Source organism: Apteryx mantelli, chromosome 4 (assembly GCF_036417845.1).
Source record: "Apteryx mantelli isolate bAptMan1 chromosome 4, bAptMan1.hap1, whole genome shotgun sequence".
NCBI lineage: Eukaryota > Metazoa > Chordata > Aves > Apterygiformes > Apterygidae > Apteryx > Apteryx mantelli.
The window spans coordinates 51,494,401-51,522,006 of NC_089981.1; the positions used below are offsets into that span (position 1 = coordinate 51,494,401).

Sequence of the window (27,606 nt, forward strand, 5' to 3'; positions counted from 1 at the left end):
CACTGCACCTACTAAAAATTTAATATAATAGAACAAATCAAAAACTGCAACATTATTTTAACCATTCACAATTAAAGTGGAAAAACTATAAGGCAGCCATTCATGGAATGATTTTGTGTACAAATGGTTTGGAAAAGAAGATATTAAAATTACAGTTCCATACACGGAGTTAAGTAAACAGCAATGACCATGTAATGTTTTCCCTGGAAAGCCAAGGCTGCTGAGATGTAATAAAAAGAAAACACAATTTTTTTTTTTTTTAAATAAGAAGTTTGAGGTGAACAGGAATCTCAAATTCATCATAAACTTTCCCAGCATAACGCAACCACTCCACCTGCCCCTCTCCCCGGAAGAATATTCTTCCTCCTCTTCCCAGGTCCTATGCAGCAAAGCAGCACAGAATGAGAAGGGAGCAGCAGCAACATTGATTCCACAGCACCTCCCTGTTATCCTGAACAAAGCTGATACCACACAGACACATCAGCTACTGCCAAAAGCTCCTTGAAGACAAACACCAGGTTCTGAACTAGTTTCTGAATAAACACGGTAGTTTTCCTGTGTCTCTTGACATTACCTTTTTACACAATCCACCTAGGAACAGCTCTTTGAAATTCAGAAGTCAAAGGTGGGTTTCTGTGTTTACCACCCAGCCACCTGACATTACAAGGAACAATTACCAAAAATTCCTATCTTGGTGTGACAGCTCTGCCTTCCTCACACAAGTTAATGTCAGTTCAGCTTCTGTATCTGTCATCAGGTGCTGAAAAAGAAATATTTCCCTTTTTTATACAAAGAACAATAAGGAAATTAGAATGGTGAGTAAAGTAGCTGAGCACACTGGAATCAAGAGAAACACAGCCTTAGTCCAATTCCTACTGCCAATTAAGAAATCAGGAAATGAAAAATCAGCTGAGGCAATTACAGATTTCCTACTAGGGGGATTTACAGAAAAGAGGGAGAAAGATGCCTGGCACTTAGTTAATGTGTTACCTGCTAGACCTACTGCCACCTACCTCACAGTAGAAAACACAGGCAGAGATGGCTATTACAGAGAGAGAGAGAAAGAAGAATTTGTTTGCACCAAGGTCCCCTAAGGAGTAGAAATGACACCAGATGGCCCTGACTACATGCAGTGCTTGGATTTACTGTGACAGATGGGGAGTAGATCAAAAGGGAATATGATAAAATGAGATATTTTAACTCCTTAAAACTCCATGCTTGAAGAAGACAATCCTCCATGTGGACCTAACAATTTGGAAAGGTTTGGTCATTGGAAATTTTGTATTCTCTTATCACATAACCAAAAGCTTCCTTAGTCACTGTTGTTGTAGCTAAATACTAAAAAATACTGTTACAACTTTTAAATGGACGGGAAAAGAAAAATAAAATATCCAAGGAAGCCTACTTAACTGAGTGCCAAAATGAAAACTACAGGTTACTGGACTTTTTTGTGCCAACTTTAAGCCATCAATGTTTTCATTTAAAATCCTTTGCCTGCTGTTGTAACTTGGCCTCTCAAGCTCATAAATCATTAAATCGAGTATTAGCATTTCTGGCGGTTGTCCCAGAAACTGGAAACATGATCTGAGGGATGGGAAGAACGAAAGATGACAAAACCTCTTGCAAAGGAACCTGTTATGATTAACATGCCAAAGGTTAAGTCAGTAGCAAACAGGTTGACTGTTGCATCTTCAATCAATACACACACATCCATACAAAAAGGTACCATCCAGGTACACAGGAGCGAAACACATTAAATGGGACCTTATCTACATACCTCCCTAACCATTACAATTGTTAAACATAAAATGAGCATGGAATCCTGATGCTAGCTTAACTAGGGGAGTGTCAGGGGGGTGCATGTGCAAAGGATGGATGATGGTTTAAAATATCACTCTGCTTAAGAGAAAAAAAAAAAAAAAAGAAAAAGAAACTGATCATCATCTTTCCTTACTGGCGTTTTCATCATCTAGCTGAGACTCCAGATCAAGTGTGCTCTACTTAAAGGCTACTGGACTAATAGTTATGAGAGAAACTCAAGGTTCCTCCAGAAAACTAAAAATTAAAGCAGATTCTCTACAGGCTGATGCAAGTCAGTATCATCCATTATGATCAGATGGTGCTCAGCAACACTTAGGTACCTTCATCAGGCTTGCAAACCTTTTAAAGTAAGCATAGTTACTCTTTGGCTTGGTTTTCAAGGAAAAAACCTCACCCTGCAATGTAAACCGTTTCAGGTGTAGTGGGAGAAAAAGAAAAATGACTTGACTTGTATAGTCAAGCAGATAAGCCACTTTTCTTTAAAAACTAGCTGTTCCACAAGATGTAAGCATCTGCTGCTGCACTGAGATGCTTCTACAGCAGACCTTGCAATTCCTGTGAGCAAGGTGGTGAGATTATGAAGGAAGAACATAACCAGGGGGAAATCAGGAAGAACACTGGAAGCTCTGTAACCTCTTTCACTCAACCTTTTAACAGGTAACTTACAAGTTGTACGTGTACATCGTAAAAGCAAATATAATGTGCAGGAGAGATCTCATCTGTGTTACTATTTATGCAGTGGCTTTTCAGAACAGAATTACTTTTGTAAGGCTAGTGTCAAAAATGCTTGTTTACATCTCATGCACTAATTCTATTTGAAAATAATATCTTGCAGGAAATATGATTTCCACTCATTTTGCATTGATTTTAAGATTCATCCATTTTGTAGTAAAACACACAAATGAACAAGCAGTCCTAGGGATTATTACCAAATTCAATCCTGGGGTATATCCGTGTTGTTTTAAAGCAAACGGAGCACTCACTAGTCCAGGAGCTCAGCCAATACCTATTGTTGAACTAATAGACAAACAGAACAGTGACAGAAATGTAAAGTTAAGAGGCACAATGGCCTGTGTAGTATAAGCAATAAATGGCATTAAAAAAAAGACACATTCAAATGGAAACAATAAGCACTTCAGGAAACCAGCAATTCAAGCTTTGAAGCTCCATTTCAAACAACAACAAAAATAAAAAACAGAAAAATATTTGGCAATATTATCTTTAAAAAGTGCAGACAGAGTATAGCTTAAAATGGGCACAGAATTAAAAAGCTTCCCCCCCCCCCAAGAAAGGATTGTTTGTTGAGTCTGTGCACATCAAGCATTCCTAACTATTTAATGCACTACAGTTATTAGAGCATAATATATTTTGCATGAGATAAAAAGATGCCTGACAAGAGAAGGCTGTGCCTTGCAAAGGAAGGGATGTTTTATCACCCATCTACAGTGAGAGGCATCAGCAGCTGGCAGTAAGTCCTCAAGTAGATTCATCAAAACTAATGATCACCAGTTAGAGGTGAATGTAGGATTCCCAAAAGAAAATTGAAATGCTTAACAGGTCCCCTGGAAACCCAACAGAATTTGTTTTGTTTAGAACTGCTTTAGATGCACTTTGTACTCTATCTGCAGCATAAATATTTAACCAAAGATCTTGTTTTGTTAGCCTTAACACTTTTTATTTAATCAAAAAACCCACATACCCCACTGATTTCTGTGGTTCAAACTTTTAAAGATGAGCTAGTAAAGTTCTCTGGTCCCTCAACAGCTGTTTCCATCAGACTGCTACTCCTCAGAGCACAGAACAGCTTGATTTCAAAAGACATTGTGGATTTCTTTCTCAAGCGTAGCAGTAGTGTAATCACAGTACCAAATATCTAATTCCTGCTAACATTTTTGGTTGCCTACACTTTATTGACTTGGTGGAAGATCATCTTCCAAGACATTCTGCCTTTTTTAAAGTTGTTAACAATTGTATAAACAATCAAAAAATTTTCTCCTCACTTCTATCCTTTGTCTTAAATAATACACTGCAAAACTTGATTGTACTTCCTTAACCAGCTTTCCTATATTAACCCCACACATTGTCCAGAGCATTTTTTCCTACCAAAGATACTTCTGTTACAACAGCAGCATAGTCCAGAGTGTAGGCCACCTCTACAATACCATTTGTAACAAACATTACAAAAACCAATCACATTGTCAGGACAACATAAAAAACAATGGGGGAGAGCCCCCTACTTCACTAGTAAGAAGACTTTAACCTCCTAAAAGGCAGCCGTCCTTTGTTTTTGTTCTCAGCTGTGAAAGCTGAATTGCAGGATACTTTGGTGATTGCAATTTCATGATGAGCCACTAAGTTCTTCCCCACTCACCTTTCTTAAACTCCAAATTCCATCTTCCCTGAGAATAGGGCCAGAAGTAACAATTAAAATAGCAAATGTCTTCCAAAAAGAAAGTTATACAGAATTAATGTCCGGCTGCCAAAGCACATTTTGCTATACTAAAAACTTTCCCAATATTCCTCATTTTGCAATCAAGCTTCCCTCTGAACTCCATAAAAGTAGATGGGATGGATGATGGTAAGACAGACAATGATAAAGGGAGCAGCCGACAGTTACTGCTCAGGTCAGATTGAGAACGGTGAACTTTGAGCGTTTAGTGATGATGTCCAACGGACAAAACTAGAGGAATAAGGCATCCTAAGACTAGGGCTGCCACTTCCAGACGGCTGAGTCCTTTTCCTCCAGTTGATTCAGGTTTGTGGCTGTGAGCAATTCCTCCCACTTCTGGGAGGACATGAACTGTTGCAACATAAAGAAAAGTCCCAGCAGAAAAAAGCATAGCAACTCCGGTGGCATTGACTTCTGAAAGGGCTTCTTTGCTGCTCTGAGAAATGGAAAAAAAAAAGAAAGAGCAAAAATGAGGCTATGCAGAACTTCAACCAATAATAAAAGTTCTGTAAAAACCCAGACACAGTAGGATTTCCATTAACTCTCATTCCCTCGCAGTGACAACAATTTAAAATGTTGTTTAATGTTTTGCACCTTGCAAGTAGCAACTGACATTATAAAGCTGAATGGGGGAGGTATAAAGACAGACACTTCTCTTCATACTTAGTTCATTTTACTTCTAAGAACCCTTACACCAGAGTTTATGTAGAAACATCTGTTTTGACTATCTCACAGCAACAGATAAACCAAAATGTGTTTTTAAAAACATGAAAGTTAGATTGCAAAGCCACAAAATTTAAGAAGGATGTTCAGGACTGATGTTTTTTCCCTTTTTAAGAGTTCAAATAAGCTGTTAGCCTTTAAAGATCTAGTCCCCTGGAGTTCAATGCGAGTTTTGCTAGATTTAAGCCCCAAATGACCACACTTCTGTATTTCATTTGGATATATAGGCAAACACCCCATACTTTCCAGGATTTCCATGCAAGCTTATTTTTGAAAAGACATGCATCTTCCAAATCAAAAATTTGAGCACCTCTTCACTTTCATACTAGGATTAAGATCATACTACTCATGACTAAGTGTAATGAAATGCAAAACTCTTCGTATCAGTTTCAAACACCTTCTTAATCAATCTCCCACTCAAGTGTGATTTTACTTCTTTGGTATACTCTTCAGTTATATTTCCAGAGATGTATCCTTTACCCTGGAACTATATAACCACTGTGGCAGTCTTTATGCCTCACCAATTCTGTTCTTTCTGAAGCGCAAAATGCAAAAAACTTTCAAGCCAGCCTATATCAAGCAAGTGCTCAAACATCATTCTGATTTCTATTTACAAACCCAGCCCCTTCTGCCATCTCCTATTCTGCAGTATCAGGCGTAAACTCCTTTCCAGCCAGTAAAGGAATTATCCTAGATGATTTACTTTATCTGTCTCTTCCTGCATTAAGTTTCATGACACACTTCAGATTCCTTCATAGTGTGGTCACCAGCAAAACCTACAGCAGTTAGAACTACAGAAGTGTCACAGAAAATGCAACAAGAGGCAGAAACATTTAATTTGGACAGATGATAAACACATGTCCAGTCACTCAATTCACAGGCCGCTGATTGTATAAAGTCAAGCCAAAACTATGATGTAGAAGGAGTATGGGATGCAAAAAGGCTGTTCTACCTCTAGCATAGAGGATTCAATCTCTGACACAGGGTGAAAGAGCCTTTGAAGACAAGACAACCAATTCTGGGATGGCAGAGAAAATTAGCAAAGATGATTCTTTCATCTGCATGTTAAACAGAGTGCATGCAGCAACAGTGAAAATGACTCAAGTATCTAGTTATATTTGCACCACATGTACCACATTACATCTGATGTGATCGTACCACATTTGTACCACATGTACCACATTATATCTGATGTAAAGTTCCCAGGGGAAGAGGTAAAAAGGAGAAGAGACAGAAATCAGTCTTCTAAAATTACACATAACCCTACAGAGGAGCTATATTATTAGTTCTGATGGAAGACAAAGGCCATTTTTCATGTTTCATACATACATATTGCTACCTTTTTTTAATCTACTTTTTTTTTTTTTTTAAACAGCTCCTTTCTGCTAAATTTTTAAAACAATTTGAAAAAATGTTTAATGAATCCCATAAGATGTTTGTTTCCCAAACCCCACTGCTAAGCTACATTTTGAGCAGAACTAAATCACAGACCTACCTTGCTTAGCCCTAAGTATGTCACCAGGGACATAACAGGTGCTGCCAGTGCAAAGACCAGCAAGTGTTTTCTGATTCGATTCCGTTCCAGCCCAGCATGCATCAGGAAGGAAACAAGGCCAAAGGCAGCTGGTGCCTGCAAAAACAATATTCACTGACAAAACAATCCCTTCTAAAATTCCCAGCACTGAACTGGAAGAGATTAAGGTAAAGCACTAGTATGCTGCATTTAACCCAAATCAACAGAAGTCTGCAGAAGTGCCCTGCCTTCAAACTAAAGGAAATTCGTGTCCCAGCTGCCAGAGTACAGATATTTGTATAGTCACTATAAACGTTCAACTGTTCATTCTGGCTTGAAGTGTTCCTATAGTCCCTAAGTGTTCATTAACTAATTTACCTTTTTCTTTTTTTCATGTTGATATTATGCATCCTTAGACAGCCGGTCGCTTCAGCCAAGGCAGAAAAATTCCACAATTAACATGGAGAGGAAAATAACCCAAAACGAAGACAGCCAGCTGTCAATCTCCAAGTGAACAAAAACTTGAGATCTCTTTTGATTAGTTTTTCCTCATTCAAATCTACTTGTTGCTACTGGGAATAACCAAACACTTCCTTCTTATCCCTCTGCTAGCATCCAGTTCCTTATCCACAAGCATTGCTGTCCTTCTACTCATGGAACTTATTATATTTTTGCGCACACTGAGATGGTGGCAGTCCAGCCCTGGCAATTTTATTTGAGATAAAAATGTAAATTAAAATATATTAGAGTTGTTTTCATGCACAGAATCTTTTTTACCTAGAGGAAGGAAAGCATGAGTGAGGGGAAAAAAGATGAGAAGGACAAAAATTGATCAGCATCAAAAGGTGAGAGGTATCAAAAAATTAACAAGATAGGAAGAAATTCTCTTGAGAGTTTATCATAGGAGAAATTTACTATTTTTAAAAATTGTACAATTTCAGAAGGCAGCTAGTTTGAACATTAAGAATAATAAAAGCCAGTTTCTTCACTTGACAATAGCCATAACTTAAGCTTCATAGCAAAATGTGACATTGACATTGCAGTCTTTGAAGAGGGTTGCATCAAGCATCATTTACTGTATGAGCAGTTAAAAAAAAAAGACTTAAAGACTTACTAGATCTGGATTTCCTAACATTCTGGACATGCAATTATGTAAGCAATATTTTAGATGAATGCATGACTAACTACTTTAATAGGTGCATGTGCAGCCGTAAGTCAAATACATAAGCACTCACAAAATATTTAGGAACTACAGCTAATATACATACATGAACATTTTAAGAAAAACAAACATAAAAAACTTTCCAACTTCAAGAGTCAGTGTTTCCTTGTTTAAAAGCTTTTCTGCAGAAGTGGCATATGATTGATATTGAAGCTACTACTAATTTTTTAGTAATCTGATATTATGAGGATTCAAATGATTAACCCTTTAAACAATAAAACACATATCTTCCCCATTTTCTTGGGAACATCACACAGAGGGAAGAACTGTCATCACCAGCATAAAGCTGCTTTTTCTCCTTGAACAAATACACTAGTATATGCTCCTGTGGTTCACCCTGCAGAACTTCTTCAAATACATCTCCTGAAACAGTAAGAATCATTTGATCCTTTTCGATTTGATTAGCTTCAAAAAAGCCAACATGAAGCTGCCGCATTTCGTAATAAACTGATCTTCCAAGGTAGGCAGTAAGGAATCACTCTCATCCTCACCTCATTCAGACTTTGCATTCTCCATTTGATATCCAGTCATACATCACACCAGTGTTCTTTGGTCCTTCAAGCAGTACTACTGTTCTGTTCATTTCAATGATATAACACATTTCCATATTACATCACTGAGGGAACTTAGATCTTTAAGAATTTCTATATGCTTTAAGAGGCCTTTAAAGAACAGACTTTTGGATCATGACTTACCTTGTGCAACATAATCGCAACAAACACTATTAACTGGACACTAGTCTGGGAAGTAGAAGCTGCTGCACCCAATGCAACACCATCAGCTGAAAAAGGAGTGCAAGTTCATTGATTATTCATCCACATAACTTTCAGCTTTTTTTCAATGGCTGACAGTACCAAGCATGCTGATTTGAAAAGTCCGATTAATCAAAAAGCCATTAATACCATGAGCCCAAAACATTGCTCACTCCCCTTTGCTTCTTAAGCCATGACAACCTCAGAATTTCAGACAACCCTCAGCAGAAGCCATCTCATTTTCCATAAGAATAGAAAGGTAGAACTGAGAATCTATTCAGCATTGACACATCCTGACAGGACAGAATCGGGAAACAAGTTTAGTAATTTTACTCTTCTTTATAGAAGTTGCTTCCTATCTAAATTCAAAAAAGCTGTTTTAGATTCTCAACATTAAAGGAGTTTAAATTATTACTTTTCTTAAATGAAAACCTAAAATAATATTCTTGTACCATTTAACAAAAAGATATTATATCCATGAAACAGGAAATGGATTCTATTAGTCCTTTACATATAAACACTTTATTATTGAAATAACATCTTTTGATCAAAATCTTATGTCCTACACAATAACTTTCAACAGGGGAGATTAAAAAGCATCATTCTTTTATTATAAATACATAATGGAGAATTACAAAATGAATTTGTGTTGACTGCAATACATGCAAGGATTGAGAGAGTTACAAAAGTCAACATAAATGAGTTTCAGTCAAATGTTTGCACTGCATCCCACAAATCTCCTTTATCACAGGATGTTCCTTAAGAGAGAGGAAAAACTCCACAGCTCAACTGACATAGCAAACCCAAAGGGGTTTCACATTACATATCAAACATGTATTTTCACATATTGAAATGTAGCAGCTAAAGCAGCCAGCAAAGGAACAGGAGAGGGAGATAGTGAGCATCACATAGCAAGTTTTCAGAGGGGGGGAAAAAAAAGAAGGGAAAACATTGCACTCAAATAAAATTTCTATGGAAAATTCTGAGCAGTGGAGTATGTTTTCCCATTAAGTCTTGGGGACAAACCTTAGTTGGTTTTTCCCCCCCCCCTTCCTCTTTTGCTTTGTTATAAAGCAAAAGTCAACAACTTTCAAAACCACCTCTGCATAACTCTTAATTTACCAGTTAAACCATAAAGGGACTCTCTACGCTCTCAAAGCTGTTCAACCTACAGCCATACTATTAAAGAGATAATTCAAGGTTAATAAAGGTGTGCAATGTAGTATATTTCAACATTAAACGCTCCTCATGGCTCTTTTCATGTGTTAATGATAACGTAATTTAAAAATGCATGTGTTTCTATAGCCTAAAGACAAGTTGCACAGCAACAGAAGTCCTTACCAAGTTCTAACAATAGGTCCCACATTACCTGCAGCATGGACCACTAATCCCAGCGTTGTGGTGATTTTGGAATTGCCTGATCTTGCAGCTTCTGGATCTGAAATGGTCATTAGGAAATTAAGGATTAAAGAGAGCAAATACACAAATTATACTGGAATAAAATTTATAAGATATCACTGCATATGTTCTCTAGGTGTGATAAGCAGCTTACTCAGTTATATAAGAATTCCAGACCAATTCATCCTTTGCATTTCTGCATTAGATTTACTATAAAATAGCTCAACACTTAGCACTACCAAATCACCTTACATTCCTCCAGCAAAAAGCTGTGGGACCATAGACTATTCTTTGCAATTTACAGGGTCATTGACACAGGCAGCTACGGTTCTTTTTCTTAACTTCCTAAAACCAAATTTTGAAGTTCTGTGCTACCAAGGGGAGAAAAGTCTAGTTTTGCATCACCAGAATCCAGAGCTGTTCTCAAGGACCAGGATTATTTTGCCCACATAGCCTGACATTGGTCTTTTCCTTCATGGGACAATCTTGGGCAGCCTCTGTTACACTGGTTCTCTGGCAATTCCTAGTAAGCTATAAATTCTACTTGTTGCCCTGAGGACAGTTGCAAAGATTTCCCTCCAACATTATACACCACAGAAAAAGAAATGCAGCCAGTGCTGCTTTAGATCCAGCATCTTGTCTGCAATTGTTTGATAACTATTCTGACCACATTTGCAAATTAACTCATTACACAGCACAACAGGGTAATATCCACTGCTATGCAATCAACAGTGAAATAGCTGCAGAGAATCACCACAGTGAATGAGACAGATAAGTCTTACACAAGAACAGAAACATCCAATTCTTCAACTGATTAGTTCCAAACAGTTGAACAGCTATTATTTAATTGTACTAGTGTTCAGAAAGGTGACTGTAAGCACATTGACAAAGCTTCTTTAATCAAACAAATCTGTACTGATGCCAGAAAGTCTGGTTCCTTTCCTCCTGTCCAGCCCCCTCCTCCATTTGCTCTCTTACCACCACCAGCATCCCTGCCCAGGCACCCATGTGGTCACAGAGTTCATCAGATCAAGAAAGTGACCTAGCTAAACACTAATGGTTTTTTTTCAGTCAGATAGGTCCTCTGAAGCAGGGGAAGCCTATTTGAGTAACTGCAAAGGCTCCTGTTGGATGATCATGACTGTACTCATATCAAAAAGGAGGACATCATTCACAAAGAATGTTTTTTCAAGTTCTTCTCTTGCATTTCCTTGAAATTTAAGTTTATGTTAGATTGCCCAGAACTATACAAACTCAAAGAGATAGTCTCATCTAACTTCATACCTTCTTTCTATCCTACAGAATTTTTCTAGTTTAGAGAAAGTAAAATCTAACCACTTGGGGATAATAAAACTAACAGACAATGGTTCAAATGAGGAAAGAGCATTTCTTAAACCCACCTAATAAAAATTACAAAAACACCACTGCATTTCCTGTATCAGAGATACAGGCCAGAAAAAATGTACTTAATATCCTATTTTATAGTGTGTACCTCTAACACAGATCAACAAAAACAGTCAATTTTCTGCTATTTGCTCTGATCAGAGACACTGGAAATGGTCATAATCTGTACACAGATTCTCGTGAAAGTTGATTCTCCGAGTGACCTGCCACCCTACCTGCTAAGGTTTTCTTTGAAAAGCTACGAAAATGAGCTAGCCAAGGCCATGGCTCCATCTACCCTTCTCCAGCAGTGTGAGCATGAACAGCCCTTGCACTGGCCTCTCATCCTTCCCACCACACTGACTCCATACAAGCATTTGCACAGCTGCACAGTGAATTGCCAAGGATCCGACTAAAACACACATACCTCCCCTTATTTTGTGTTTTACTCATCTACATCAGTTCCCTAGTTTTGGGGGGCCAAATTCCATCGTCAGAGAAGACTACATGGGAGAGAACAACCAGGCAGAGGCAATAACTACCTCTTTTGGTGACAGTGCCTCTTAAATGCGTGTCAAACTACAGTCTGAAAGCGAAGCCACAGGCAAAGGCAGGAAACAATGGCAACTGTGGGCATTTCAAGAAACTTGCAAGGAAGTTGAGAAACCTGTGCACTCTGCATGAAGTAGTGAGTCTGTAGCCTAGTGTGGGACCTAGCTGTGCAGTTACAACAAAAGACCAGAGTTTACATTTAGCTATTGATTCAATTTTTGCAGTCTTACATAGGATAACTTTGTTCTTTGCAAATATTACCTCAACGTATGACAATTAAGTAGGAAAAAAAAGACAAAGGAAGATAAAACTAACCTGACGTTTTTTTTGGAAAGCCAAAGAAATTCCCTATGGGTGATACCGTAAAACAGACAATAACTGAAGTGTCAAGTCGCCTTTCATCCCCACACTGTATGTGCTCTACAGTTATTTCATATTAGCAAAGCAAACTCTCAAATTCTGCTGGATTCCAGGAGACATATTCCAGCACAAGCGTTTCACACAGATCCTGCTTTATGCTTGTACAGCACCTACTGAAACTCAGCTCCTCTCTTAACAGAAATTCGCAACATGACGGGTCAAATTAAATCCCGGCAGCATTCAGAAAAATTGCATCTTGTTAATAAAGACTAATTAGCAAGTATAATTAAAGTGACTCTTTACTTACCATCTGTAGAGTGCACATGAGAGCTGCCTATCTGGTCCACCAACAGCATGAAGACAAAGCCGAGGACAAGGGAAACACCAATGAAGGCATGCAACCTGGAGTGGTCATGGCCATATTCATGCACAACCGGGATTTCTGCTACCTTCTCAGACTCCATCACACGCTGCACCTCACTTGCCGGGTGATGTTTCCCTGTGGCAAGCAAGCACACAGATTAGGAGGCAGGGGCCTATATATGGCATGCTTGCTTTTTTTCCTCCTTTGCTGAAAGTGTTCCTCACTCACTCTTAGTCAACACAAAAAAGTCATCAGTCTTTCTTAGCCCAGTTTCCTAGGGCAGCATGCATTTGCTTGGTTGACCTCCTTTTGTCTGCCCTTCCCATACATCTTCAGCATCTTCAGCAAACAAAACTTCTTTTCAAATATTTCATAGGTTAGTAATACTGACAAATGTCTCTACCTACAGTGAATTTTAGAAAGTAGAGATGTAATGTAATTTTACTAACTTTTACAGGTTATTTGCCCTAGTGGGATCTTTATATTTTTAGTCATGAGCCACCAGAAGCAAAACCCTCACTATATAAAATTTCCAATTTCAACACTCATCAATGAGCGTATATCTGAATTTATATGGGTTTAAAGAGGAAGGCCTTACTGGAAGGTGCATCTAACATCCCCAGTAGTCTTTCACCTAATGGCTCCCAAGCAACATCCACAAAATCCTCCAAACTTGCTCATGACCATGGAAAGCTACTGCTTCAGCAATCCAGTCTGACACACAGGGCAAACAACGTCTGCAAGAACACGGCTTTTTCAGGACTGGCCAAAGACTGGGGATAGCTGCCTTAATATATTCATGTGAAAGATTAAAAAAAATAGCAAAGTTGGGGTAGTTTCCAGCTGATAGAAGCACAGAATCATATCTAAGCTTTCCTTCTGCCAACAAGATACAGAAACACACTCTTAGAAGGACTTTTATGAGGCACTAGCACAGATCAGGCATAAGGAGGTTTGAATCAAGTCCCTGACAACCACCTAGCACACAGTGCACGTTCTACTTCTTGGTTTCACACACTGTGCTCACCTGAATCTTATGTTCTTTCTTAGGGCCCTGGCAGAGACAAGATATCAAGCTAGACAGTCCTTTGGCTGATTCAGAACAGATACTTTCATGCTCCTCAGCATACATTAAAAATATAACTTTTATAATAAGTAGTAACAGTTGTACTTCCATGACAACTAAGGCCCTTTATACAGGGTAAGTATTATTGAAGTGTTATCAATGGGAGAACACACACAGTAAATTTATTTCCTTATCTGGTACCCCAAGCTAAGTCAGATGTTTGAGATGCATGCTACACTGAGGCCCCGAACTACCATTCAGTGCAAGTTGCCTCCATTCCAGAACAAGGACAACGCTTACAACTATGTTTGGCAGGTTCAATTAATATGTGTAAATCTCCTTAAGGTCCTATGATGAAAGGGTTCCAGTTTTTGTTTTTCTGCTAGACCAAATCAATCTTCAATTATAATTATTTTAGTAAAGTCTTCTGCCCTTCCTCCACACTTAGAGAACATGGCTGGTCACAGAGGCAACTCTTTTGTATTTCTATGGAAACTCTTAAAAGAAATTTGGTTTAAAATAAGAAATCAAAAACAGGGATACCATTTTGCAAAGCTCCAATGCCCTGCAGAACACATGCATCACAGTCCAGTGTAAGAAAGCAGCTGCCACATTAGTTTCTACCCCCTCACAAACTACCATTTAGCAGCATAATATAATCTGTAAACACAAGGAGGACTCTGTCTTGTTCAAATGCTCAATCAAAAACCACACTTTCTCTTTTCTTAAGATCTGACTGAACTAAATGCTAACAGTCTCTTGAGATCAGTGATCACCATAAAAGACAACTGAACATCCCTGGCAAGACAAGGATGCCTCAACATTTCTCTTACTTGAACAGATCTTTCAACAAATCACTCGGGGAAGGAGGGAAAGGGATCACACTATGCATAGGCATTCAATCATGCCTCACGCAGAGTTTTTTGTTTGTTTGTTAATTTATTTAAGAGGAAGCCATTCAGTTTACTGGCATTTTTCAACTCATCCTACACTTTCCTCTCTGCTACCTTTACTCAGTCCACATGATCTTATCGCTTCTTATGTATTAATCATTTATTTCTACCCATCCCTTTTACACTCTTCCTTAAGTTTGAAATAGTATCCTTGCTTGATCATATCTACCAGCTGAACTACTGGTTTTTAAAATCTTTTCTGAAAAACACTTCTTCAAAAGGACTTGAAACAATAACACACACAAACCCCTGCCTCATTTAACTTTGTATTTCTTACTATTTCACAGAACAGCAATACCTTGATTACAGTACTATACAGAACAGCATTGATGATCCATTGAAAATTCTTAAAAATTTTTACTTGAAAGAACATTACTGATTTTAGTGTTATTTTAATCACCGCATTTAACTGTAAGACGACTAAAAGGACTAGTATACATTAAAAGAAACCCTAGTTTCTTTTCTATCAACTAGATTGTTTCATTGGTCAGACTACAAGGAACATTTCCCCAATAGTGGAATAGACACCGGTTTTGAGGGAACTATCATTTGGCTTTGGAAAGTTGTTTGACTTCAGAACAGCTTATTTGTTCTACCTGAATCAAGGTAAGGCCATTCATGTCTGAATTTATTATTATAGTCATTACAATTCAACGCTAAAGATATCTCTTTTGGTTCAACTATGTATTTTTAAGGTTCACTCAAGATACACTGCCACTCAGCTTACTTTTTTATGTACCTTTTACACATTTTACCCTTTTAAAACAACAAGAATAGAAAAAGAACAACAAAAATCCAAAACCAAAGGGAAGAACAGTACACATTAGGGCTTTCCTAACTTTTTGGGTTTAAGTGAGAAATGTAAAACTTTAATTTTGGGGAGGCTTTCTGGTTGACAACCACTCTTCAGAAGTTTCAGATATTAACATTAAAAACCTGACTTACTCTAGCAAAGTCTTATTGCATGACATCTTCTTGGATTTGATATAATCATACAATCCCACTGCTATAAACAGAGAACATTAGAACAGGCTTGGCAACCTCAGCAAGATTTCACAAATGTATCTTTACTGAACAAGATTAACCTGTAATATAACTTTAGACCAACCAATATTGTTAACATTCCTTCTGATTACGTCAAGTCACAAAACACATTCGGTAATTTGGGCAATCTGTTTGACAGTAGTTACCCACTTTCATCCATTAAAGCAAAGAACTGAAGTCACCAAGGAAGTTTACTTTGGTTATGATCAAATAATAATCATTGCCTGAAAGTTCTCACTCTAATCACTTACATGCAAAATCAAGGACTCCCCTGCCACAGTGCCCTTGCTCTTCTAAAAACTGAAGGTGCAGAACTTCCAATAAATTGTTTCCTGCTCTATTTTGGTAAATAAGACTTCTTGAAAACAAACAGTGATTTTTATTTTAAGATGCAAGTAAAACCTTAAAATACATAAGAACCTTGTTAACACAGACATTACGAAGACAAGACGAAGTCATTCTGTATATATAAAAATAATTACATTCAGGCTTAAGCCTCAATGTCTCTTTAGATAACTTTCCAGATTTAATTTACATGAGTGGGTGAAGTTGTAAACATACCAAAAGCTGTGAAGTTCTGAGCCTTAAGCTTAACTTTGAATACTTTACTTCTGCAAGAAAGACATTTAAATAATTTCTGTAGTTAAATCTGTAATAGCTGTGAATTTCATCTCTCTGCAATATAAGAAGTCTAGTTCTCTCATTTCTTCAACAGAGGAAGACAACAACTTAGGATTTGACTTGCAAGTGCAATGTGCTAGAGGAAATTAAACTTCAGGTAGGACACTAGAAAATAGAATTATCCAAAAGAGATCATTCTCAGTGCTACTTAAACCTTTCTTTATAGACAGACTGGCTTTAGTCAGGAGACTTAGTTAGGAAATGAGTCTGAAATTGCTCTCAGAAGAAATTAGGTTTTCCTAGGTACTTATATCTGACTTTACTACTGCACTAATGGGAAGTACCTTTTTTCTCCAAATATAAACACTATATAACTTACCATTTAATAGTTCTTAAGCTGGATGTAGATGTGATACACGAATGGTATACCACATTTAGTGAAAAAATATGCAGTTGTTCTCAGTAATTGTATTTACTGCTAGCCATATCATTAGAAGAAAATTTAGTCTACTCAGAATTAAAATGAAGAGTAAACCCACAACTACAGCTCGTTAGAGAGATCCTACATTACAGTGCACAAATTACAATACAGTATAAAAGCATAATCAGAGGTTCTTTCATTTCTTAATCATGGATGATTTTATATATTCCGTTTACTTTAAATGTAACTAGAACAACATATAAAGTTAGTGGAAAATACAGCAGGCTAAAATAAAACCTACCACTAAAAAGAAATTGTATTTCTTTTTATAAGTTTAAAATAAATAAATAAATATAAATATAAATAAATAAATATATATCTATATATAGAGAGATATAGAAGAAAAGGGTGTAGAAACAAGAAAAAATAGCCAAGCAACTTAGAGGATTATGACTTTCTATCAAAGATTAGAAACAATGGTATATCAGACACATTTGCAAAGTTCTCTACAGCCTCAACTTTATAGGCCTTTCCTCTGAGACTAATAAGTTGTTGCTGTTTACTTTCAGATAAAGTTCTGATTTTAAGCATATTGAAAAATTTTACACATGCAATGGTAATGTAATAGCACAAACACTCCAAACTTAAGCAATAATTAAAGTGCACTCCAACAAACAGAGGTAATGAGCCCAGACTATTAAAAATAAGTGCATAACCTCATAAACTGAGGTTTTCCAAGACTTCTAGGTATGAGATGGGCCCTGTGCTGATGCTCCTACAGGACATGTTATCTCCATTAGCTTTAAGCTATTCATTAAAGGTGAAGTTATCTGAAAGGCTGGTGGCAGCAGACTAGAACTGGATAGGTGAAGTTGGCACCTCATGCATATAGCTAGCATCTACCTACGATGGACGTTGCCACTCAAAACAGGAACGCCTCCTACTCTGTGAATTAGCCCTATGTAACCACAATTTTCAGACAAGTGTATTAAAGGAACTTAATTACAACTTCAGTCCATTTTAAACTGAGATTCCATAGCTGCCTAATGTCGTCTGACTGCTGGCTGCTGCAGTTTCACCTTTCCCACCTAACCTCGGTCATGTGTTCCCACCCTTTTTTTTTTGTACCAACACTCATCAGTCTCATTATTGAGCTATTTCAATATATTAAGCAGCAGAAAATTAAAGACAAGGAGAAAAAAAAATAAGAACTTGGGCTGCTATGGAACTGCTTGAATAGCTGAAAACTGGTGTTTCAAGAAGTGATTCAGGAAGACATCAAACATCTCTGCCTTGGGCCAGCAAGGCCCATCAGAAAAGCCAACAGATTGCTGTGGGCAGTAAGGGCATCAGTCATCCAGTGTTCATTCTCTACAGCTGTAAGAAACTAACCTTGCTTCAACAAGTCCTTTAGTTTCAAAGGAAGAATCACTTATAAGGGAAGTACACATAGATCTATAGAACACTTCTGGTTACAGCAACAACTGTATAATAATAAAAGTGATCTAAACCACAGAAAGCAACAGCAAATAACCCACAAGATCATTCTCTCCCAAAGGCATCTTTATGCCTCTTGTTTGAGGTTCCAGTGAGAGTTAAACTTTAACTCTCCTCAGCATACGGAACACTACGCATGACCCTGCATAAAAGGCCATGAACAGTACAGTACACTGGACCTGCAAATGACTGGATCACTCAGGAATAGTAAGCTGATCCACAGCCTGACCATGTTTCTTTGTCAAATCACCATTAACATACAGTATTGTGCTTATGAAAGTTTTGTGATTTTATGCTGGCTTTCCATCATGCTGCTGTGACCGCTCACTCCCCCATCTCATGCTACACGACCTGGAAACATGTTGTAGTGTATCATCACACCACAACCTAAGTTATCTTGAACAAGAGCATCTGTGGACATGGTTTTGGTTCTTACCCTCCAAAATGTCTTCATAAAGTGCATGTACTCCTTCTGGCACAATGACGGCCAAGGCAGTTCCACACAGCAGCCCAGCACCCAAAACAGTCACCAACTTTAACCTCTCCTGCAAGCAAGCATAAAATATGTATCATCTTTAGGAATGAAAAATCCTCCTCTACTCTCCCTCACTACTAGACCTTAAATGAAGGTGGGGGGGGGGGCAGGCAGTAATCCACAAAACCTCTGCATAATTTTTATTCAAGAGCCCCAGTTTCACAGTCCTTTATTTCTAATGATTAACGTGAACATGTCCACAGCATCTGATGCTAACAGTCAAAGTAGAAAATGAAGATTAGAAATGACTTGATTGTTACCATTAGACAAGAAATGATACATGGCATATGTGAAAATAGCAAGGATTGTTATATTTGCCACTAATGATTTTTGGGGGCTAATTCACCCTGTAGTGCTCCAACTGCAAGGCCTACAGAGGTGAAGAAAGACAGAGTGCCTGAATTTTGGAGCATGTTTTTAATTCTATATTTTATCTTCCTTCTGGGTTTGCAATCAAATATATCCTTCCTACTAGAAATTATATATAAACATGCCAGTTTCCTAAAACTTCTGGTAGGCATGGCACAGCACAAGAGAAATTGCCTGCTCCTCCATAATTCTAATCTATATAACCAAGGAATATACTAGAAAGATAAACCAAAGAAAATACAGAAAGACAAGAGAACAATAATAAAAATGCACCTATAATACATTGGCTGAGTATGAGTCTAAACTGCTAAGTCAGCTATACTTATTTAATATAGAAAAAGGCTAAGAAAGAAGTTTTAGGACTACAGGAACAAAGGAAAGATTTCATAGAAAAAAAATGCAAGAGGAATGCTACCTTCACCTAAAGGCTTGCAGAGACATGAGAAATGATGTTAAGCTATTAAGACTGTTAGTGTCACGTGATAGATGAAGTACATTTCAGTCTTCATTGAACGTACAACCTGTGCGCAGAAGCCTGCCCTCAAAACTGCCATAATTTAATGGCATTTTACTTAGTATGGTATCATGGAAGAATAGATTTAATTTAAAAACATAAAATTGTGAATAAAAAAAAGCTTAAGAGCAACTTATGGGTTTTTTTTTGTTCTTGGTTTTTTTTTGTTTTGTTTTGTTTTGTTTTTTTTACACTTGAAAGTTCTGATAATGTGCTCCATGTATTCCAAAAACAACCAAATGCATAAGTTGCCCACTGAATGTGTAAAACTGCAATATGTACCATAATATTTTCAAAGTGTCAGGTAGCTACAAAATATGACAGACAGGACCGAATCCCAAAGATTGGTTCAAAACTAGAATTACAGAAGTCATTTAAAGGGCTTCTTTAAATGAGAGTTTGAATGAGGGAACTGAATGAAGGAACTGCATTAGACAAAATGATAATGGTGCTAACACACATTTTATGCCAGTTTTTTTTTTTTTAATTTACCAGGAGATGCATAAATGCAGAACAGTGTTTATTGTTTTTACCACCGCTTTTAAGCCTTCCAGTAGCGTTTTAAAAGGAGTTAAAGACTATGCAAAAGTACCACATTTTAGGGAATTACAAAAAGATATTCCACTCTAGGTAGTTACAGATCATAGCACTCCCCCTTCCCCTTGGCAAACATAGCTAAAACTGAAATCCTCTGTAAAATCTAAGTGTTGCAAATTTGTAATTAAACCTTAGAGAATATTAGGTAAACGTAATATTTTTATAGTATAATAAAGAAAAAAGGCTAGTTCATATTCCAGGGAAATCAAGTTTCTGCAACAAGCTTAAACAAACAACAAAAGCAGGTAAAGATTTTCTAAGCAGTTGCTACTAATAGTATGGATTATCTTTCTAGAAAGATTCTAATTTTGGACAAAAAGCCTAGAGACACAACACTACTCCCTCAACTGCAGTACCTCTTGACTAAATTCTATTTTTCCTATGTAAGAACAATTTACTATTAACTTTTGTTTGCTTGTGACTACAATACTGAGAGGCTAAAGTCAAAGTCATGCACCAAAAATCCAATTACATAAACATCTAATGGTCCCTAAAGTACAACAATTTGCTTCATGTGGCAAGTTTCCCTCCCCTCCAGAGAATCATTTCTGCAATAGCCCTTATCATACCACCCCTAGTAACTACTGAAGTTCAGACCTTGATATCAACTCTGTATCACCTACTTTGTGGCAGAACCATCATCATCTTGAATGCACAACGAGATGTCTGTGTGCTACCCAAATACCAGCGTTAACTATTGAGGACCTGGAGAGCAGTGTCTGATTAACAGGAAAGCACTACTCATAGCATATCCTTATTATGCCCCCCCCCTTCTCCTTCATGCACTGTAATGATGCAAGCTGAATAAATCTCACCTAAATAGGTGAGAATTGCACAGAAGAAATACAGGCTCTGGAGGGACTTACAACTAGCTTTCTAAATGCATGCCAAACATAACATAAGGAAATATTTAGAACTTTACTGGGGAAAATTCAAGTAGTAATATGCAGGAGATGAAAATATTTGTAAGTTTTCCACCAACAGGCACTGCACAGTCACATATATGATAACTACACCTGATAAGTTGTTATACAGTGGGAATCTACATAAAGAGCTGATCTTCCACACCGACGGTTTTTAAAGCAGTTTGGCCAAAATACGACATCTCAAAGGCACAATAAGATGATGTTTATAGTGCTGCAGTATAATCTCTCATTCTATACTATATATATTTATATACACACACATACACAAACTGCCAAAACCAAAATGTCAGAAGTAGGACTGTTGACTGCAAATATTGCTTGCTTTAATTTGGACATCCGTGATTTTTTAAAAAGCACGAAAATCACACACACTAACAAATTACTATTTCAAGAAAAGTCAGCATTCTTAGAGATGAATACAGCAGTCTAATAATTGCAGTCTACCCAGATGGGTGAAAGTCATCTAGTTTGGTCCAAGAAATTGAGTCTTTTAAAAATAAACCATTTAGTTACCAAAACACTTATGTATCTCATGAAAAACAACAACAGAGTAAATAGTGTTAAAAACCTCACAGGAAAATATCTTAACTTTCTATTCCAAAAGAAAACCCAAACTCTCAAATAAGCAAGATGTTCCACAGCTCAGTGTTTCGCCAGGAGTGATGTCAGTTTCTTGCTTTAAATCTGCATAGCATTAAAGCTCTGACACCCCCAGCAGAAGCTTTCACCTACTTTCAGTAGCAAGCAGTCCCACTTCAGTCAACACTGCCTGTGTTTATCAGGCATTCAAAGGATCCAAACTTCTAGAAGTTTTTTGGTTTTGTTTTAATTTTTGGCTTTTCAGCTACAACTTGAGGGAGCCTCAAAAACTGGCACAGTCTGGTTTCTGGCCCAAGGCTAGCCTAAAAGAGTACTGCAAATCAGGACTAAGCTGAATGGATTCATATCTGCATACATAAAGTGAAGCTCTGCCCAGTCTGTACCTTTCTAGCACAGATACCTGGCTGTACTGGAGTTTCATACTTTTAAGAATATTCAAATCTAACTCAAAGGACAGAAAACAAGACAAAAATCAGAACACAAACAATAAGTTCCACAGCAAAAAAAAGTCTTCTGAAGAAATGCCTTAACATTAGTAAATAATTTTATTGTTCTCCAGCATCCGGGGTGAATCATGTAAACCATTCATTTTTATTTCCTACTTCGACCCTTACAAGCAATGCCCTTGCAAGGTATTTTTTTCCTCGCTGAAGCTATAAGAAGTTTTGCAAACCAGGGAATATGCAGTCCAAACAGTCATTTCAGTTTAAAATTATCCACATTGCAAATGCTTAGTCAATTATTTTAAACAAAACAATTCTAACTGCTAATTACAGAATCACAGAATGGTTGAGGTTGGAAGGGACCTCTGGAGATCATCTAGTCCAACCGCCCTGCTCAAGCAGGGTCACCTAGAGCACGTTACACAGGATTGCATCCAGGTGCGTTCTGAATATCTCCAGAGAAGGAGACTCCACAACCTCTCTGGGCAACCTGTTCCAGGGCTCTGTCACCCTCACAGTGAAAAAGTTTTTCCTCATGTTCAGATGGAAGTGTCTGTGTTTCAGTTTGTGCCCGTTGCCTCACGTCCTGTCGCTGGGCACCACTGAAAAGAGTCTGGTCCCATCCTCTTGACACCCTCCCTTCAGATACTTGTACATGTTGATAAGATCTCCTCTCAGCCTTCTCTTCTCCAGGCTAAACAGGCCCAGCTCTCTCAGTCTTTCCTCATAAGAGAGATGCTCCAGTCCCCTAATCATCTTTGTGGCCCTTCGCTGCACTTGCTCCAGTAGTGCCACATCCCTCTTGTACTGGGGAGCCCAGAACTGGACGCAGTACTCCAGATGGGGCCTCAGCAGGGCTGAGTAGAGGGGGAGAATCACCTCCCTCGACCTGCTGGCAACACTCTTCCTGATGCACCCCAGGACACCATTGGCCTTCTTGGCCACAAGGGCACATTGCTGCCTCATGCTTAACTTGGTGTCCACCAGCACTCCCAGGTCCTTCTCGGCAGAGCTGCTTTCCAGCAGGTCAACCCCCAACCTGTACTGGTGCCTGGGGTTATTCCTCCCCAGGTGCAGGACCCTGCACTTGCCTTTGTTGAACTTCATGAGGTTCCTCTCCGCCCACCTCTCCAGCCTGTCCAGGTCTCTCTGAATGGCAGCACAGCCCTCCAGTGTATCCGCCACTCCTCCCAGTTTGGTATCGTCGGCAAACTTGCTGAGGGTGCACTCTGTCCCTTCACCCAGGTCATTGATGAAGAGGTTGAACAAGACTGGACCCAGTACTGACCCCTGGGGGACACCGCTAGCTACAGGCCTCCAACTAGACTGCACCACTGATCACAACTCTCTGAGCTCTGCCATTCAGCCAGTTCTCAATCCACCTCACTGTCCACTCATCTAGCCCACACTTCCTGAGCTTCCCTATGAGGATGTTATGGGAGACAGTGTCAAAAGCCTTGCTGAAGTCTAGGTAGACAACATCCACTGCTCTCCTCTCATCTACCCATCCAGTCATTCCATCATAGAAGGCTATCTGGTTAGGCATGATTTCCCCTTGGTGAAGCCATGCTGACTACTCCTGATCACCTTTTCCTCCACATGCTTGGAGATGGCCTCCAGGATGAGCTGCTCCATCACCTTTCCAGGGATGGAGGTGAGGCTGACTGGCCTGTAGTTCCCTGGGTCCTCCTTCTTGCCCTTTTTGAAGACTGGGGTGACATTGGCTTTCTTCCAGTCCTCAGGCACCTCTCCTGTTCTCCATGACCTTTCAAAGATGATGGAGAGTGGCTTAGCAATGACATCCGCCAGTTCCCTCAGCACTCGTGGGTGCATCCCATCAGGGCCCATGGATTTGTGGGTGTCAGGTTTGCTTAAATGTTCTCTAACCCGATCCTCCTCCACCAAGGGAAAGTCTTCCTTTCTCCAGACTTTCTCTCTTGCCTCCAGGGTCTGGGGTTCCTGAGGGCTGGCCTGACCAGTAAAGACTGAAGCAAAGGCAGCATTCAGTAACTCTGCCTTCTCTGCATCCTTCATCACCAGGGCACCCACCCCATTCAGCAAAGGGCCCACATTTTCCCTAGTCTTCCTCTTGCTACTGATGTATTTGAAGAAGCCCTTCTTGTTGTCCTTGACATCCCTTGCCAGATTTAATTCCAAACGGGCCTTAGCCTTCCTCGTCGCATCCCTGCATACTCTGACAACGTTCCTATATTCCTCCCAAGTGGCCTGTCCCCCTTTCCACTTTCTGTAGACTTCCTTCTTCTGGTTGAGTTTTGCCAGGAGCTCCTTGCTCATCCATGCAGGTCTCCTGCCTCCTTTGCTTGACTTCCTACTCAGAGGGATGCACCGCTCTTGAGCCTGGAGGAGGTGATGTTTGAATATTAACCAGCTCTTTTGAACGCCCCTTCCTTCTAGGGCCCTCACCCATGGGATTCCTCCAAGTAGGTCCCTGCAGAGGCCAAAGTTTGCTCTCCTGAAGTCTAGGGTTGCGATCCTACTTGGTGCCCTGCTGCCTCCTCGCAGGATCCTGAACTCCACCATCTCATGGTCACTGCAGCCAAGGCTGCCCCTGACCTTCACATCTTCCACCAGTCCTCCTTTGTTTGTTAGTACGAGGTCCAGCAGCACACCTCTCCTTGTTGGCTCCTCCACCACCTGTGTCAAGAAGTTGTCACCAATGCTCTGCAGGAACCTCCGGGACTGTTTGTGCCTAGCTGTGTTGTCTTTCCAGCAGATAGCAGGGTGGTTGAAGTCCCCCATGAGAACCAGGGCCTGGGATCGTGAGGCTACTTCCAGCTGTCTGTAGAAGGCCTCATCGACTTCCTCTTCCTGATCAGGTGGCCTGTAGTAAACACCCACAACAGTGTCACCTCTATTAGCCTGCCCTTTGATCCTTACCCATAAGCTCTCAATTAGCTCTTCATCCACCCCTAGGCACAGCTCACTACATTCCAGTTGCTCTCTCACATAAAGAGCATATAATTAGGTATTTCCAGGATTAGACAGTATTTGCACAAAAACCATCTGCGAAGAGGTTCAGCTCCTCTTTTAAATCAGCATAACATATGGGTCCTTAGAAAATCTAATTTAAGTCAAGTGCAAAACTGAATCAAGAAATTCAGAGAGTTTAAGATACTCCAATAAACTTATTTACAAACTGTACACACATTTACAAACATTGCATACATAACAGCAGGTTGATAAGTATTTGGTTACTGTTTATGCAGAGCACTATATTTTTGGTTCCACAAATTTTTTATAATGGCTTTGTATTCCTGAAGCAGTCAGGAGTCCCTAGCGATTTAGGAGCTCCTGATCCAACTGTACAGACATGTATAAACCACAAACACTTCAACACCACCTCCAAACAACTTACAACCAGGTATAAAGAAACAGCAGGCGACTTTCAAAAACATTCATGAGGAAATGTTAAAAAAAAAAAAAAACACACAACCTTGAGATAATATTAACATGCTAGGTAGTGGTCTTAGCAAATTTGCAAGAAAGTCCTTTCTAGGCATCAGGGAAAAAGTGAGGGAGAAGAAAGTGGCCATAGCCTTGAAAATGTTTAAGGGAAGGTCCATCAAAGCAAATACAGAGTCGAACTAATTTTTATGGAAAGATCTCAGGATATATTCAATTCATTCAGTTGAACTGTGCTATAACAGAAAGGAACTGCATTTCTTCCCATGCTGTTCACAATCTACTGCTCCCCAAAGCCTCCACTGCAACAGTTATCATGAGACTAAAGGATAGGTTCAAAGTGTGATGTGATGGGGAAACAGGTTACATCTCTTTTCCAGCACCTCCCTTTCCAAGAACAGTGCTGTATCCAACAGAAATGATAAACCAGGCTTTTACTACTTTATAATGATTGAACTTTCACTACATTACATCTACTGCAACAGTCAACATTTCGAAAAAAATAAAAGCCCACGGGCCTCAGAGGATATTATGAAACTTCCAGAGACTGTAACAATGATAATGCCATCTCTTAGAAGAGCCCAAATACATTTGCTTCTAAATTCCTTTACTGCTTGGACTCGCATTTGCTCCATAACAGTTTCCCTCTCTTTTAAAAATATCTTTTTTATCCTAGATATTTTTCAAAAAGAACGCTTTGAGTTGTCAGGGATATTAACATGACTTGAAATTTTTCTTATAATCATCAAAGAGCTAATTGTTATCTAGTGGGTAGTATAAAGTGTGAGCAAAATAGTTAACCAAAACCAATTTTCTGAGAACATTTTCAGAATTGGTTTAGAAGCCCTGACTCAAAGAGTCCATGGACACATAATAAAACTTAGCCTCTAACTTCAGAAGTTTCTGACACAAACTCCTCACAAGAATAACAATGTCCAACTACTCTCTTGTTCTTCAACCATAGGCTGAGGCTTTGCTGTACCTGCAGCTGAGAGACTTGGATAGATTTTGTTATGTTTAAGTGATTTTACGCACATTTTTGAGCAAACCTTATTTTATGCTGCGATTTTCAGTGAAGGTTAACATCCACTCATGTTTTCCTTAGAAATCTTTTTAAATTAGAAGAGCACCTACAACAGCATAGCTATAGTTGAAAGGGGACAGCATTGATACCTCTTGGTGGATTTTGCATCTAATTCCTGCTATTCTTCCTTAGCAACCAAGGAGCAGTTTGGTGAAACCGTCTTACCTCTGAAAAATTAACTGCCAGAGGAATAATCCCTGCCACATAACAGGCAACCAGCATGGCCAGAGACAGCAGGCAGATGGAGGGGAAATCATCCATTTCGCTGCTTTCTGTCCAGTCCCTTAAAGTGAAATTCAACAGCAACTTTTTCACCTCGTCCCGCACGCCTTAACCCGTGCAGACACCGAGGTCCCAGGAAAGGCCTTCAGCCATGTCTGTCCTGCCCGGCAGCTCCGGCCGGCTCAGCCCCCGGCGGCGGCACCCTCCGGGCCGGGTGTGCGGCAGCCGCGGCTCTGCCCGACGCGGCCGGCGGGGCGGGGCGGCCCAGCCCGGACAGGCGCAGCCCTCACCTGAGGCGGCTGGACCCTGCCTGCACCGCCCGCTACGGTGGGGGAGGAAGCGCCGGGCACCGCGGCCACTCCGCACAGCGGGCCGAGGCCGCGGGGAGGGCTGAGGCGAGGGGCCGGGCCGGGAGGGGAGGGGACGGGAAGCCGCACCGGTCCGCGGGCACCCTGCAGCCACCAGCCGCCGCCGCTACCTCGGAGGCCAAGTGCCACCTCGACGACACAGTACTTCCTCTTCCGGGGCGCACCCATCACGTCATCCCGCGCGCTTCCCAACTTCAAGATGGCGGACGAGGCCGCGGCCACCTAGCGGCCCGCGCGGGCCGAGGCGGGAAGGCGCGCAGCTCCCCCACCAAAGATGGCGGCGCGGCGTGGCGCGGCCCTCCCGTGACTATTCCCGCAAGCCCCACCCCCCGCCCAGCATGGCGCGGGCGGTCGTTCCCGGCATCCTCCGCGCCCAGCCGTGTGGC

General features: G+C 39.8%; 1 protein-coding gene across 1 annotated transcript; it reads right to left on the reverse strand.

Moving 5' to 3' along the window:
• SLC39A9 (solute carrier family 39 member 9) lies at positions 1-27,580 on the reverse strand. Its single transcript, XM_013959491.2, has 7 exons — positions 26,796-27,580; positions 18,576-18,684; positions 12,481-12,672; positions 9,850-9,918; positions 8,424-8,509; positions 6,489-6,623; positions 1-4,706 (listed from the first exon to the last, which is right to left on the reverse strand). The coding sequence occupies exons 1-7, from the start codon at positions 26,889-26,891 to the stop codon at positions 4,476-4,478; spliced, it is 918 nt and encodes a 305-aa protein (XP_013814945.1). The 5' UTR covers positions 26,892-27,580; the 3' UTR covers positions 1-4,475.
• Between the last annotated feature and the right edge of the window lie 26 nt (positions 27,581-27,606).